This window comes from Neltuma alba, unplaced genomic scaffold (assembly GCF_004799145.2).
Source record: "Neltuma alba isolate B1F8T4 unplaced genomic scaffold, ASM479914v2 tig00008353_pilon, whole genome shotgun sequence".
Lineage (NCBI taxonomy): Eukaryota > Viridiplantae > Streptophyta > Magnoliopsida > Fabales > Fabaceae > Neltuma > Neltuma alba.
In genome coordinates this window covers 1-12,017 of record NW_021634997.1, presented here as the reverse complement: position 1 = coordinate 12,017, position 12,017 = coordinate 1, and the positions used below count along the sequence as shown (strand labels likewise).

Below are 12,017 nucleotides of genomic sequence, written 5' to 3'. Positions count from 1 at the left end.
AATTATATGAAAAGAGATTACATGTAATACTGACGTAAAGACTCAATTCAAATGTTTGGTTGAGTCTATATAATGTAAAAATGATTACATTTTGTAGTGCTGATTACTTTATATAATGTAAAGAAAATTATACTCCTATGACATAAATAAGGATGCAGATCTCTTGTAACAGAGTGAAAAAAAAACATTATTGCCATTATATATTTTTTTAACTTGACTAAAATACCCTTAATAAAATATGCATAAACCCTATTGATTGCCTGTCCATCATCTTTGCTAGTCCTACCATCTCCATGGTTGCTGCTATCGCCTTTGCCCCTTCCATGTCCTAGGTAAACGAAGGTCGCCCAAGGTTAGGAAAGTAAAAGGCAAGAGAGAGATGGGGGTGGCCACCTGCTTATAGCCATCTCAAAAAGGTGCGGTGGTGCCTTTGTTTGTCATCAATCGAACCTAAGTGGATCCATTTGAAATCAATCAATTTGCAGATTGAACAAAAATACCAAACGCCGAAAACACAGGCTAATGAACTCGGTATTGATAGATGACTACAAGGAAAAGAGCATCCCAACACGCTTAATCACTACCACCACCTCCTTTTTGGAGAATGGGACAAGAATTATACTGGTATTTCTATGCTCTCTTACTGATTGTTATATATATAGACATGATTATTTAATAAAATTTTTATCGTATATATCACAAGAGTTAATTTTGTTTATTAATTTATTATTATATGTGTAGACAAGGTTGTTATATATTCAGTGAAAAAATAAATTCCGTTATACATATATAGACAGGGATAATTTTGTATTTTGATATATTATTGTTAGTTATTCCCATGTATTTTGTAATCCAATGAAACATTTTTATGTTTATGTATCATCTTTCTTCAATGGCATACTAAACAAACTCATGTAAACATTATTACGTTACATTCTATTACATTTCATTTCGTTACATTACATTTCTTAGAATTCAATGAACCAAACGGCAACTAAGACTAAGAGGGGGTGTTTGGATATCTTTAGAAATATTTTTTATAAACATTTTTTTGTAAATTGAGATAAATTTTTTCACATATTTATTTTATGTATTGTAAAATTATTTTTAAAATCATAGTTTGATTTCTATTAAACACTCCCAAGATTAGACTTCAGCGTGGCAGCAAGTGAGTACGAAGGCGCTAAGTATGGCAGTGCATTGTATTTTCAATAATTTCACGAGCCAACCAGGGCTATGAGGGTTTTCGTTTGAAAGGAAAGAGAGAAGAGGAAGAGGATGTGAAACGAGATGTCTAATATATTGATTAAATTAAAAAAAAAAAAAGATAAGTTAGTTAATTATAAGAAATATAATTTTTTTTAAAAAAATATAATCATCTTCTTGGTATCATCTCTCTCTCTCCGACTTGATTATGATTGAAGGAGCACTAATAAAGTTAATTTAGAAAAAATTGATAAATATAAAAAATAAGTCTTCTATTTAGGACCAAAATCAATTAATAATTAGATTCTATATTAAGTACTGAAGGAATATAAAAGATTAAGGACTATCTTATACCCAAAAAAAAAGGATCAAGGTCTAAGAGTTTTCTAATTTTTTTTGGACATAAATTTTAGAAAAAGGGTTGGGTGTACTCACGATCCAAGGACAGAACACCTAACATTTGATCCACTTGGGCTTGTCCCTATGGGCATGAGAGTATGACAAGCAAGCTTTTTTCTTTTTTTGATCCAATAGGTAGGAATCTTCTCTCCCAAGATGACGACTGGAGCCATAATAAAGTGGCACTCCTCAAGATCAAACCCTTTCTCTTTGGTGAGAAAATATGACCTTTTCACCAGCTGAATCCACAAACAAAGGGTTGAGTTTTGTAAACTTTTAAGAAAAATATGCATACATATGGGCCGAGACGAGGTAGCCCTTTTTCAGCCCACCGATTTGCCCCACTCTTTAACGGGTGGGCTCGTACTCGCCCATTTCAACTGGATACAGTGGGGTCCACCAAGTCAGGTGATGCCCCACACAAGGATAAGGATGAAGATTGCGTGTTTGAATCTGACCAATGCACATGTGTGGAACGGGGAATAAACGTGGACTTGGTCTCGAATCTTCTTCCTCGCGCGCTCTTCATTCTTCATTCTCCCCTCATTCAACTCACTGCTTAATTAATTTGACTCCACGATCGGCATTCCAATCATTCAACTCCGCCACCACCCACCTCATTATTCTACTCTTCTGTTTCAACTTGACCTTTATAATTATATATAATTAGTTTCTATGATTTGAACGGGATTATGATTTATGGCGTTGGGGTTACAACAAAGCAAGGGTGTGATTAAGAGATGCTTTGTGAACACAAGTGACTGATATTTTAACTTTGAAAATACGTAATCCTAGACCCACATATGATGTAATGCAATTGTGTATGATTATGAATTTTTTAAAAAAATTAATAAATAAATAATACTATTTCAGTCATAATTATAAGACCTCATTTCTATAGAAATGAGGTCTTATAATTAGAATTGAAAGTAGTAATAAATTTCAAGGACCAGATCAATAACTGTCGCAAATTTAAGATGTTATGTTATCCTTTTTTTTAAAAGAAGGATCAAATAATATTAATAAAAATACAACAATAACATTATCAGGACAATATATTTTTAACTTTTTTTTTTTGCCAACGGTACTATATATCTTTAACTGAATTAAGCAAGGTGAGAGTTGACGCACTAGGAATAAAAAATTAATTTGTTATTACTATTTTGCTTTTTATTATTATTTTTTAAAAAAAGAAGAGTTGAATGGAAATAGTCCGCACGAAACGCAACCTTTCCTAGTTTGACAGTGGCTTCAGAGTTATTTCGTCCACGTCACCACGACCCTTCCCGCGTCGTTTCCTTCCCGAAATTTCCTAATCCTTCTCGGACTCTTTCCTTCTTCCCCTTTATATACCTCTTCTCCCTTCTTTCCTTCTGCAGTAAGTAATTCGATTCCCTCCTTCTTTCCGAAGCTTCTCTGTCTTCCAGAACTTTCCTTCCCGCACAAGCAACTCTCGTCAATAACCGTTTCAATCGCTCCATTCCCCAATCCTTCCTGCTCTCTCTGATTGCATCTCTCTCCGTGATCACCAGTATTCAAGATGTTGATGTCCATCTTCAGTTCTTTTGATGCTCTCTGCGCCGAGTTTTCCTTCGGTCAGAGGTCTCGCTTGTCTATTGATGGCGGAAATCTCAGGCCCAAGCCGGAGCAGAAGCCTTCTTCCACAGTTGATTCCGCGGAGAAGGAACGGGCGTCTCCGGATTCGTCCAAGGCGGCGCCTTCAACGCAGCCCGGAGGAACCAAGCAACAAGGGCGGCGATTCTCGCCGAGGTTTGCGCCGGAGTTAGATGGGGTCCACTGCTTTGAGTCAATTATCCCTTACTGAATTAGAATTTCTACGTGATTCGTGATGTTATACAATACGATTCAATTAATTCGTATGAAATTCGTGCCTCTTTCTAACATCCCCCTGATCCTAATCATTCTATATTCTTCTTTTAAATAAGCTTCAATTCTTCTGAATTTTGGAACATTACCGTTAATTACTTTTTACATAATAAGTTTGAGATTAAAATTTATTCTATAACATCTTTAATTAGTATGTGAAGATGCGAGATCATCAAAAATTTCTAAATAAAAAAAAACGAGTGTTTTAGACGAAACTCAAATTATAATTTTAAAATATTTTTATGGTATATACAAAATAAATATATAAAAGAGTCTATCTTGTTTTGCCTCTTGTCAAACACTTTTTAGAATAAAAGCGTTAGATTTTTTTTTTAAATTTTTAACGTGAAAGGATAACGAATCGATTCAAAGAGTGACTAACGGTTTGGATCGGAAAAGAGTGTTCATGGTGAGAGCAACCTCACCGGAAAAATTAAGAGTTAAGAAATTGCGTCTTTTAAAGTTTTAACTAGAACTGGTAAGTCAGCCGATTGGTTATGGGCTGATCTGAGGACCAACGTGTTGGCCTTTTTAGCATCGACCTTTGGCAGGTTGGAATGTTTCCAACTCAGCCCATTAGGGTGTGAAGCCATCAACCTGCCAATTTTTACAATTTTTTTTACTTTTTATTTTTTTAATAAAATCTACTCAAATTTTTAAATACCTAAAATGAAACATGCAAATAGAAATTATCATAAATAAAATATGAAATCCGAAGTTTCAAATATCTCAAAATATTAAATATACATGATGCATCCTAAATGATTTAACAAACATTCCAAATTAAAACATAAATCCAAATCAATAATAACACAAAATCATAAGCACAATGTGTCACTATATAAATTACTATCAAATGCTCAATCATAAGCTACCACTCAATATTGATAGAGTTGGAAGCATGATCTAAAAATATGAAATTATTTGGTTGAGTTTGAAAAGTAAAACCACCATTTTTTTGGCTCAGTTGATTTTGCCACAAATAAAATTCGTAGTACAAAATGAAAAAGATGAGAGCTGAGAAGGCAGAGACTCAGAGAGGCTGAGAGCTTGGGCGAAACGCAAATGACTAAAGAATAAGGGGGAGGAAATTACTGCCTTTCAAAGCAGAAAATTTAAATAAAAAAAAAATGAGAGGGGGGAGAGACGGTGCTTTTCAAAGAGGAAAAAAAATTAAAAAAAAAAAAAGAAGACAAACGGGCTGGCCCGTCAACCCTAAGGGTTAGCCTATTGCTGGTTCGGTCTTGGCAGTTACGGATTCAGAAGATCTATTTTAAAATTAATGGTCTCAATTTTTATCAACCCAAACTGCCACTTTTTCGCCAGTGGGTTCAATCCATATTACTGGCTTTAGTTTTAACTTGGAAAAATGACCCCAAAATACTTTTTGAAATTTAAAAAAACAAATAAGTCATGTAAATAAGTGAAAAGACTAAATGGATATGAGGTAGGAATCTAGGATTTGTAAAGTTGGGCGAAAAGATTAAACTGACACTGAAATAAAATGAAAAGCATCAACAGATTTTGCAAAGTGATTAATAACTTTCAAATTGAATTTGATCATTTTCATAATGCGTTTTGAAATATGTTATTAACCATTTACAGACTAGGTGAAACTCAGGGAATTGAGTTGAACAAAATTACTAAACATGTAATGTGATTGACCACTTGCAAAATAAAAGTACCAATTTCTATAATATATTTTGCAACCTATTATTAGCCATTTTTAAACAATTTTACTAAATACTCCTCTCATCCTTATAAGTCACTTTCAACATGTTTTACACAGATAAAAAAAATTTAAATTTCATTAGCTCTCATTTAAAATTTAGCAACTTGCCACTTTTATCCCTCTTTAATATATATTATACCTCATGTAAACACAGTCAATACAATAATAAATAAATGGTAAAATTGTATATCCATACAAAAAATTTATCTCAATACCCTATAAATAAAACCAAAAAAATCTTTTCTCTCTGCCCTATAAATAAGACTAGAGGAGATGTAGCATGATTAAGAACTTGTGTAATGAATTTGACCATTTCCATGAGATATTTTGCAACCTGTTATTAGCCATTCCAGGTAATTTTACTGAACATGTAACCTGATGGACAATTTGAAAATGAATTTGACTATTTCCATAACGCGCTCTGCAACCTATTATTAGTGATTCCTAGACAATTTTACTGAACTTGTAATATGATTGACAACTTGCAAAATGAAATTGATTATTTTCGTAATGCATTTTGCAACTTATTATTAGCCATTTTCAGACAATTTTACTAAATATGTAACGTGATTGATAACTTGCGAAATGCATATGACCATTTTCATAACATATTTTGTAATATATTATTATTCATTTTCAAACTTGGTGCAATTGAGGGGATTGAGTTAGACAAATTGACTAGATATGTAACATGATTGACAACCTAAAAAATGCGTTTGATCATTTCCAAACAATTGACTTGGTCAATTTTCACCAAGTATAACTTCTTGGGAGAATTAAACAAGGGAGTAAATGTTGTGAGAAATTAATAGATAGTAGAAAAATAGATCTAAAATATGTCATAATAAACATGTTAACAATAAATTTTATGATTTATTACACTTAAAACGAAATTAACCATTAAAGTAATGATATTTATCAAAAATCAGCAGCCTTATGATAGTAATTGTATTAAATATATTCAAATGACAACATTAAAATTAAACCAATACTTAATGTTTTCTTGTCAATAAAGTCTCAAAACATATCTCATTCACTATACATCATCTACAAAAGGAATAGCTTATTTACCACTAAACCCATAATTACCTAATGGTTTTAGATTATATGAGTAGTTAAAAGGAGCAAGAAAACAATGAGAATCACTTCCATCGATATACGTGTAATTAGAAATAGAAGATTTTGATATAAAAAAATAGAAAACTTTGGATGGCCAAAACAAAAACTTTGATTGGAAAGATATGCTTAGTTTTGTGATTCCGATGAAAAAAACTACTTCATATTATTCAAAGACTTTGCAAACAACAAGCCTTGAAAATGGAATGCCCATAACAACTACTTTGCTGCTACTATGGCTGAGGAAGAAGGTTTAGTCATGTCTTCCATCTCTCTCTCCCTAAAGAAGATGACTCACAGTTGTTGGTCTAGTTCCCATGACTTCCTTCAAGTAAATCAGAAATAGAAGCAACAAAGTTTAGCTCTCTAATTTAGTTCAAGAGAAAAAATCTACAATGCTTGTCTCTCTTGAAGAAGAGGATCTGAAGGGAGAGAAAATAGCTCTCTTTCTCTAATTCTGCAACACGAACAGAGAAAGAAGACAAAAAGGGAATTAAAAAAAGAGCATAAAGGTAATTCGTTAAAATTTGTAAATTTCAATTGAATACCTTAAAGCTTATTTGTCATTTATAAAATTAAAATGACTAATTTGAAATTTTTGAATTCAAATGGGATTTATATTGAATTTTTCCTTTTAACTTTTAATGTAGTTTTGGACAATTTGTAGCATATGGTATTCATTTGTGTTTGTTCCATCCTTGCATATTATGGTGTTATGATTTTTTCATGAATTTATTTTTTATACTACCTCCCATCTTTAATAAAAGCTTATTTGATTTTTATTTTGATTCTAAATATAAGATTTTAATTCACTTTATATCTCATATTTATCCATTTTTTCTTAAGATAGTCCTTGTAATAATGATAATTGTAGTTAATATACTTGAATATTTTGAGAAAAATAACACATATTTATTACAAATAACTAATTTAACTAATTTTCTTAATCTACTCAAATTAGTTAACTAGCTCTCATATCAAGGATTAGAAGTAGTTTATGATATGGACTGTTTACCAAATTTGATAGGTCGGGAGAACTATAAAATATTACATGACATTTTGTTAACTAATTTATAAATATTAAGAAAGTTAGTTAAATTAGTACTATTATTTTAACTAAAATACCCATCATGTATATTAGAATGAAAGTTTTTTAACATGTTCAATTACGATTTGGATTATACTATAAAAAATAAAATAGTTTAAGACTAAATTTAGGATAAGAGATAATATTGATTTTTTCAGCTTAATGTTTAAAAATATTGGGGGAAAAAAGGAAAATTTGTAAAACATTGCCTGAACGGGCCACCGACCACATTACCCCAGTTGGATGGAAGACGCCAGACTTTAATATTTTCCCCGCTGGTGCCACAAGCTTTATCAACAAAACGAAAGATCTGACAAGAGTTTTTTATTTCGAACGCGAAAAGATAAGGAAGCGTGTTGGTCCGTTTTTTGTCACATGGCGAATTGATTCAACATTTTAGTTTATTTTTAGTTTTCCTGGATATTTATTTTAGAGTCTTAATTGAAATTCTGACCCTTTTATTTAAAAAAATTTCATTACTTAGGCCATTTCAGTCCCAGACAATGCACAGTTTTCCCGAGTTCAGGTTCAGCTCCTAGTATTGCACTAACCTCCTAGGTCAACTGCCTCTTCCCTCCTCAAAGTCTCTCTTCTTCCTCATCTCTGTATTTGTTGTGCGTGACAGTCGGAATCCAACTTTGTGATTCGATTTGCCTTAGACTATTAGGTTACTTTGTCAAATTCTAGGTACGGCGGCCGTATTTCTTCACAAACTAATGAAGTGTTAACTTACAACACAAAATAAAAGGGGGCAAATTAAAATATCATGGCACTTTCAGCCACAACGAAGACTATATGTGGACTCGTTCCTTATATCAGAACCTGGAAGTTCTTCTTCAGCATCAAAAAGATCTATCGCTAGATCATATTTTTGCTTTGTGCAGAATACTCCTCCGGTTTTCAATATAAAACATTTATATTAGTATGTATAAGTTTTATATTTAGGACCGAAAGAGTATAACAGTTTGAATTTGTTTTGTGCAGTTGAAGTAACTCTTGTTGCAATCCCTGCCTTATAGCTTGCTGCTCATTTATCTTCAAACCAAAACAAATGAGCCCATTATGTTGCTTCTCTACTACCTTTCCTAATTTCAATTCCAAAATCTCGCACATGAAGTTACATGAATCAATATGAAAAAATCAAAACATAGTTACAAAGATGCAATAATTTTTCCACTTTCACTGTAAAGATACAAGGCAAAAACAAGACAACACGTACTGCTCGATCTCTGCAGAATATCTTCTAAAAATGCGGTAAGAAATTAGAGATCTTGAAGCTAACAGCGCCAGTTCCCTCTAGTTACATTACCATATCTTGAAGTAAAGGATATGGAAAAAAGAGAGAGAAAAAATCTTGATAATCTATTTGGTTATTAAACCTCGACTTCTTTCACGAAATTTGTTTGATCATCACAGTAGCACAAAAAACAATACATTAAATATTTAAGTTCCATTTATAACTTTTTTTCTTTTAAAAATTGTCCATAATTTAAAAAAATTAGAAAAAATCACGAAAAGACCTTGAAAATATAAAAAGTGCAAATAGAGACATGTGAAAACATTAAACAATCCTTGGGTCTATCCTCTGTCACTGAGGCCGAACTGCTAGCAATTAAACATGGGTTACAGACTGGATACCAACTGTGCTTCGACAAAATTATCATAAGCTCTGACTCCTTAGATGCTTTCAATCTTCTCATGAGGAACAATGCACCTAACCACCCTTTGGGTAGTATTATCCGTGAGGTAAGAACCCTCCTATTTCAACATGGACAGATTGAATTGCGTCATCTGTGTAGAAGCGCTATCAAGGGCGTCGATTTTCTAGCTAGAGAAGGACAATCAAATGCTGAAGAGCTAACTCTTATTCTAGAGGTTCCAGCGGGATGCTGGGAGACTTTCTTGGAGGATTTGCAGAACAATTGCCAAATTCCCCTAGCTTAGACGTTAGCGGGTTTTGCTTCTAGTTTACTATGTTGACTCTTTCTTTTCAAGCTTAGCTTGCCTTGTAATCTCAAAAAAAAAAAAACATTAGTATGAGTTTTAACAATAACTGACAAGCAAATGACAAATTTTTATAAAATGGTCTCTATGTATTTTGTTTTAAATTTTTAGAGTCTTTTTTTGCAATGTTTCCAAAAAAAACTACTAGTTGAGACATTGTAGGAGTGTTTGGATATAAATCAAACGATAATTTTAAAAATATTTTTACAATATACAAAATAAATATACGAAAAAAATTGTCTTATTTTATGAAAAAGTACTTTTTACACTTTTCCATATTACCAAACATCCCTAGCTCACAAAAACCTATCAAGCTATCACATAACACTAAGAGTGTGTTTGGGATCGCGTTGCACGGTAACAAACACTTATTTGAAAGCTTAAACGAACTTCTGCCTAAATTTTGTTGTTTGGGATCATAGTGGAGTAGATGGACTTTTTATGAAAAAGTTAGATTGAATGAGAAGATCAAAATTGTTGCTTCTCAGCCGTGGAGAGACAAAAATGGAGAGACAAAAATAAGGTGAAAAAGAAAAGGATATTTAAATGGTCCCACTTAATTCAATAATTTTATGTTCATAAAAACATTATATGAAAAAAAATAACTAATAAAATTTAATTTGGAGAGTTTACTTTTAATAATTTTATTTTCCTTACCTATTCTAAAATAGTTACGTCATATATAAATTTTTATTTTAATAATTTTATTTTTCTTACCTCTTTTAAAATAGTCACATTATATATATATATATCTAATATATATGTACTATTTAATAAAATTTATGTCCTTTTAAGTCATTTTATATCTAAATTTACTTTTACATTTATCATCCAAACAAATTTCAATTTCTTAAATGGACTTTTTTACAAAACCCAATCCAAACATAAATCACATTATATTATCTTACTTTTATAAAAGTCAGATTGAAAAAAAGTTACTCCTGTCACCGTTAATACGCCCACAAAACAAATTTATCAACACTGGCCTAACTCTCCTCATTAAAGCAATGAAAGATTAATCATTTTTTACTACTCAAAAGCTCTTTCAAATTCTGAATAAAGCCATCAATATAAGCATCCATAAAGCCAGAAATGCCCAACACTCGCCTCCATTCCTCATGTCTTCCTCACCCTCTCCCCCACTTCGCTCCCTTCATCCATCACTTTCTTCACTGCCTCGCACAGCTTCTCCTTCGAAATCCACGCCTTCTCCGACTTTCCACTTCCACCGCTACCGCCAGCTCCTCCACCAGTATCCTCGTGTTCAGAATCTGATCACCCAAATGAGGACACAACACTATCTGCTTCTCACTCATCAACGATTCCCACATCGACCCAAATCCACAATGGTCACAAAACAACCCACCGTCGGATGCTCCAGAATCAGCGTTTGCTGAACCCAACCTCTGCACACCATCCCCCTCCCTCCGACTCTCTCTTTCGAACCCTTCCGGTAGGGCCTCGTCCACCGTCTCGCACCCTGCCGGAGGTTTCAGGTAAACCAGGAAGGGTAAGCCTGTGAGCTCGAAGCCTAGGAGGATCTCTTGGAACTGAGGCTTCTCGAGGTTGAGTTGGGACCCGAAGGCGCAGAAGACGACGGCGGGGGTTGGAAGCCGGCGAGCCAGCTGGCGATGGAGGGATCGAGCTTTTGGTCTTTGGGTTCTCTGGGTAAGACGGGGCCGGTGAGGAAGACGGGCTTTTGGTATTGGAGGGACATGTAATCGCAGAAGCTGCGTTCGATCTCTCTGCAAGTTCGGATGGCTATGGCGTCGCATTGACGTAAGGCGGTGGGTGATGCGGTCGTAGAAGGTTATGTTGTTGCCGCCGAACGGCAGGGAGAGGAAGAGTAACGATCGAGCTTCGTCCCCACGAAGCACCACCTTGGTTGAAGGGTAACTGCGATTTCTCAAATTATTAGCACTTGTTTGTTTGCAATAATATGAAAGAATATTGAAAATATGAGGGCACAAACATTTACATAGTCATCTATATCTCTTATAAACCAAATTATAACCATCAAGTAAATATTTAATACTATGGTTTAAAATTACTATTACTTCTTATATTTATATAAGAGTTAATTGATTAATTTAGTATATAAACTTGTCTTAATATCAAAGCCAGTGATTAATTTTAGTAAATTAAAAAAAAATTTAAGTTAGCTATTTATAATAAATAGGGTTGTTGTTTTTCTTAAAATATCCTTACTAATCAAATATATTAACTTTAACATTTGATGAAATATTTAACATATATAACAACTACAAGGACTATTTGGAAAAATAAATATATAAGAGATAAAATTGATAAGAATCTTATATTTAGAATCAAATAAAAGTCAAACTAGCTCTTATATTAATAACCGGAGATAGTGCCTCGGTTGTGTTTAAACCTTTCATCGTGGTCACCTCATAATTTTTTCCCTCATTCTTTGCATTTATCCCCCCATATTAAAAATTATAATTATCATGCTGGAGGTTAAGAGATAACAAAAATTAATATAGCATATATAATTATATACATATATACACTAGTTAAAAATAGTATTGGTTAATATAAATTTGAACTGACGACCATATAATGAAT

The 12,017-nt window shown here is 32.9% G+C and overlaps 1 protein-coding gene and 1 pseudogene across 1 annotated transcript; one reads left to right on the top strand and one right to left on the bottom strand.

The window, feature by feature from the left end:
• Positions 1-2,991: 2,991 nt before the first annotated feature.
• Positions 2,992-3,509, top strand: LOC114753987 (uncharacterized). The gene has a single exon (XM_028942705.1). The coding sequence runs from the start codon at positions 3,146-3,148 to the stop codon at positions 3,428-3,430; it is 285 nt and encodes a 94-aa protein (XP_028798538.1). The 5' UTR covers positions 2,992-3,145; the 3' UTR covers positions 3,431-3,509.
• A 6,941-nt stretch (positions 3,510-10,450) lies between these two features.
• Positions 10,451-11,327, bottom strand: LOC114753982 (anthocyanidin 3-O-glucoside 2'''-O-xylosyltransferase-like; annotated as a pseudogene).
• Between the last annotated feature and the right edge of the window lie 690 nt (positions 11,328-12,017).